Source organism: Phaethon lepturus, unplaced genomic scaffold, assembly GCF_000687285.1.
Source record: "Phaethon lepturus isolate BGI_N335 unplaced genomic scaffold, ASM68728v1 scaffold53238, whole genome shotgun sequence".
Lineage (NCBI taxonomy): Eukaryota > Metazoa > Chordata > Aves > Phaethontiformes > Phaethontidae > Phaethon > Phaethon lepturus.
In genome coordinates, this window is record NW_010559342.1 from 235 (window position 1) to 5,119 (window position 4,885).

At 50.9% G+C, this 4,885-nt stretch overlaps 1 protein-coding gene across 1 annotated transcript; it reads left to right on the forward strand.

The window, feature by feature from the left end:
* Positions 1-213: 213 nt before the first annotated feature.
* Positions 214-4,572, forward strand: LOC104625639 (TBC1 domain family member 16-like; the record flags this gene model as incomplete). The annotated part of the gene is made up of 5 exons (XM_010293319.1): positions 214-362; positions 1,162-1,296; positions 2,406-2,592; positions 3,705-3,884; positions 4,426-4,572. Coding segments are annotated over 5 exons (798 nt in total), but the record flags the coding sequence as incomplete, so codon positions are not given.
* Between the last annotated feature and the right edge of the window lie 313 nt (positions 4,573-4,885).

Below are 4,885 nucleotides of genomic sequence, written 5' to 3' on the forward strand. Positions count from 1 at the left end.
GTTATTGACATTGAAATGAGCCCGATTTGTGTCTCGTCTGGGAATAGAAGGCTAGCACTTTCCCTCTAAACATGTGCAAATTGCAGGAGCTTGAATCAAGGCGTCACTTGTCAGGAAAGAACTGCAAAGCCACCACGGCTCGGCAGCGGGCAGTTTCTTGTGGCTGGGTTTGGGGGGGAAAAAACCAGTCATAACTTCTGCTCCTTCTTCCAGGCCATTTTCTTTGGTGGGATCGATATTTCCATCCGTGGGGAGGTGTGGCCCTTTCTGCTGCGCTACTACAGCTACGAGTCCACCTCCGAAGAGAGAGAGGCCCTGAGACTGCAGAAGAGGAAGGAGTACTCTGAGATCCAGGAGAAAAGGTAACAGACCAGCTTCACCCTCTCCTGCTCATCCCTCCTCAGGCCTGACATCGCAGCAGTACCGCTGGTGACGTGCGGACGCAGCCTCTGCCCCTCTGCTCCAGGAGAAGCCGGTTGGAGTGGAGGAGGGAGAGGAGTGGTAAAGGAGGTGTACAGGCACAGCTGACCTCTTGAGAGTCTGGAGCTGATACCGTATAGCTCAAATATTATCTTACTTGGGGTCTTGAAACAGGCTCGTCGGTACCACGCAGAGAAGCTTATCTCACAGGCGAGACTGCAAGCTTAGCGTGCTTGGTTGAGAACACTGAAGGTGAAAATGGGATATTATATTTCTTTATAAACAGGTCTGGATGTAAAAATAGGGAAGAAGAACGGATATCTAACTCAAGGAAGTTATTACCACAAGAACTGTACGTTGTAAACTAGTTGTGGGTACATTTAAGCTGGAGAGGGACAGTACTATTATTGCTTAGCAGTCAAAACAGAGAGGTGAGTTCTGGTGTGCCACCCACGAGGAGCAGTGGAGAGCAGAGTCCGACTGCTTCTGAAGTGGAGTTTAGCGCAGAAAACACGTCCTGTCACCCCATTTATAACCCAGGAGGCTCCTTCTAGTAATCCGTTTGGACAGAAGAACTGCTGTTCTGGACAGACCTGCTTGTCTGTTTTTCAGGTGATGAGAAAACTCTGTATAGAAATAGTTTTTCTCTGAAAACAGAAATAAGACTTTCTGATCTTTGTGGCAATCATATTCCTCTCTCAGGCATATGATAACGTACTCCTGTTGCTGCTCAATTTTCAGGCTTTCAATGACTCCAGATGAACAGAAGGATTTTTGGCGTAAAGTGCAGTTCACGGTAGATAAAGACGTCGTGAGGACTGACCGCAGCAACCAGTTCTTTCGAGGGGAGGACAACCCAAATGTGGAAACTATGAGGTGAAGTGTCCCAAACAACGCGTCCTACTGAACGTATAGAGAACTCAGCAAGCACCCCCGGCCCCGGCTGCCTAGGCCACTGCCTTGGGAGTGCTGAAGAGCACCCTGCATGTGGTGACTGGTACCAAGTGGTGCAGAAGCAAGCACCTCTTCCCCAGTGCTTCCGCTGCTGCTTTAGCCATTTGCTTCTTGACGTAGTAACGCTGCTCCCATCACCTAGCTTCCCTGCATACGTAGGCATACGAGAGGTGTGAGCCTTCTGTGGCTACGGGAGGGTCATGGGTGCTACAGCAGGGCCGTCGGCAGCTGCTTGGGTCTGTGGCTCTCCCGGCGGGCTGGAGGATGAGCACACCAGCGTCTGCTTCATGGGTGACTTGTAAACGTGTGCCTGCAGAAGCTGGCTTTCCTCTAACAGCACAGCTTGGAGCCTCATGGGTGTGTAGGCATCATCTCTCCTTTCCCGTGGGCCCTTCACTTCTGTCCTCTCAGTCTTCTTAAATTCTCATTTTCTGTTTATATTTTGGTCTCTGTGTATGCAAAACCTTCTGGAGTTTATTTCACTGGACTGATGTTTGCAGCAGGGTTTATCTGTATGTGTTAAAGCACCTTACAGTGGGGTCGTGTGTCTTCGTACCGGAGATGAACTGTGTTGGTCGTTCCTACTGCACTGCTCCCAGTGGGCTGTACTGCGGTTGGAAAACAGGAGCCTAAGGAGTTCTGTTCAAATCCGTTGCCCTAGGCTGCTGTGTGCTACTCAGAGTTCTCGTTGCCCATCCAGGAGCCGCTCTGGATCAATGCAAAATACTGTAATCCTAAAAAATGCCAGTTAGGGATAGTGTTAGCGTATCTTTGTTATGCTTCTAGATACAGTTCTTTCAGGGAAAGCGATTCTGTGGGATGCGACGTGCTGCACAGGTGCTCAAAGGCTCGCAAGCCTCCGGGTGCAGTTGCAAGTTAATCTTTTGGATGGCAGGAGCGATCTGTTGCTCCTCTGCGCTTTGCCTGACGCAGCCTGTGTGGCGGGAGGCGGGGTAGAAGGGAAAGGTGACGCGCTCCGCTGTGCCGCGGCCTCTCTGTGTCTCACCTCGGCATTTGCGTCTCTTCTCCAGGAGGATCTTGCTGAACTATGCAGTATTTAACCCAACAATCGGATACTCCCAGGGGATGTCCGACCTGGTTGCCCCACTCCTGGCAGAGATCCTAGATGAGTCGGATACTTTCTGGTGCTTTGTAGGACTGATGCAGAACACGATCTTCATCAGCTCACCCCGGGATGAGGATATGGAGAAGCAGCTGGTGAGGCTGGATGCTGAGCTCCCTTTGGCCCTGTCTTTAGCTCCCCCTCTCCCCAGTCAAATTAGAAGAATGCCATAAAGCAGTTACCTGGGCCGTGGGGTTCCAGCGTGCCGAATCACTCCTGATGGATAAAATTGAACCTGGGTGATTTGGGCACTCCGGAGGCAGTTAGAGCCAGTAAATTGTCAGAGTAAAGTTACCTTGGCTGTGCTAAAGGGGGCTGATTCAAGGAATCTTTTATGATCAAATGTATTTGGGATGCTGCTTGCTTTGGCTTTGCACTTCTGTCAGGCAGTGAAGGCTCAGTGGTTCATTTTTGTCCTGATTCTGGGCCGTTTGGTGTGAATGAGGCAGAGGAGTTGATCGAGCTGCAGCCCTCTTCTTTGTGGTTTTTTTTAGGGTTTTCATATTTTTAATAGATTTTTTAAATTATCTCCAAATTAAAAGCCTTATATATCTGGCCGACTTCCTTAAAATAAGGTGAACTTGTTTAAAAATGGAAACTGTTTAGGTTTTAACATGAATGTCAGTTTTTTTCTGGTTAAGATCCTGAAAAATCCATTCTAAACCTGAACAACCCTGTCCAGGTCATGATGGCACCAACTTAAAGTGGTAAACTTGTGGTGGAAGCCCCTCTGGTGAGGTGCAGTTAGTTAATGTACAGATTTATGCCCTGTAATGTGCCTGCACAGTCAGGCTTTCCAAAATCACTTCCATATTGCTCGGCCTCTACTGAAATGAAATATTGCCAGAGATAGCGATGTCCTTTCTTTTCTCTAGTTTTTAAGGCTCTAGCCGCTTTCCTCAGCCTGAATCTCTCCCCTTCTTTCTTTTCACAACATCATAGCTGTCGTGGGGTTTTCTTTTCACGCTCTGTCCTTCCTTGAGAAGTAGCTGCCGTGGCCCGTGAGCTCTGGCCGTTAACGGTAGATCCAAGCGTGCTCCTGGCTGTGCTGTAATAAACGGGCCGTAAAGCTGGAGCCTTTTGCCAGAGAAGAGAACTGTGGCCAGCTCCGCGGGAGCCCAGGTCTGGCACGCGGTGCGGGGGCTCCCCGGGGTGGCGCGAGTCCTTGCGCACGAGGCGGGGGCTCAGCCGAGAGCGTCTTTTCCAGATGTACCTGCGAGAGCTGCTGCGGCTCATGCACCCACGCTTCTACCAGCACCTTTCTTCCTTGGGAGAGGATGGCCTGCAGATGCTTTTCTGTCACCGCTGGATCCTCCTCTGTTTTAAACGTGAATTTCCAGATGCTGAGGCTTTGCGCATGTGGGAAGCGTGCTGGGCTCACTACCAGGTTAGACATCTGGAGATGGGCACAGCGCGCACGGGCAGCAGCGTGTCCTTTGCCGAATCCTCACCGTCTCAGCGAGTGTTGCAGCGTTTCCTTAAAGGCTTTTAGCAGCACAGTAACCCAAATAAGCAGGTGTCAGAGAGGGTCTGTAACTACCAGAGGGGTTTATCTGTGTAGCAGGAGGACGGACACTTGCCCCTCCTGCTTGAGGATGTCCAGGCTTCAGAAGGAGGTTTTTCAGAAAGTGCTGAACATCCACTTCTGAAGTTCAGACTTCTCTTACACAGCTGGAAAATGTCTTCCCAAAAATCACTAGTCTGCCTTGAAAGCTGTGGTCCAAACCTTGCTGCCGTGCTGTAAAGGCAAGAGACTTTGACTCAGCTGTGATTCAGAATTCACCGATAACTCACTTTCTGAGGTATCACTAGGCAAAACTGGAAGGAGCACAAACTCTCTGCTAAGGACGTGCTTGTGGCGGGTGGGGAGGTTAAGCCAGACCTCTGCCTCCGCCTGCTGTACTCCAGCCACTGTTTTCTCGTTGCAGACTGACTATTTCCACCTCTTCATCTGTGTGGCCATCGTGGTGATTTATGGGGATGATGTCATTGAACAACAGCTGCCCACCGACCAGATGCTGCTGCATTTCGGCAACCTGGCTATGCACATGAACGGAGAGCTTGTACTCAGGAAGGTAAATGCCCGTGTGCCGGTGTGGGCTGATCTCAGGTCCAAGAGATGAGTCAGAGCATTGAAAAAATCAGGGACTGATGCTTCATCTTCCGCACCTCCTGTATCCCCCTCCTGTATCCCAGCTACCCTGGGAGGGTAGGATGCTGCTGTTTGCCTGGAAGCGAGTCTTGCAGAAAGAAGAGGTAGCTGTAGAGTGCTTGGGAGGCAGAGGTGTGGCTGGGACGACCCTTGCACATACGGAGGGGAAACGGCAGAGCCGTTCGTCATCGTGCCGCGGGCCCCAGCGCATCGCGGGCGGGCAGTGGCTGCCGCCC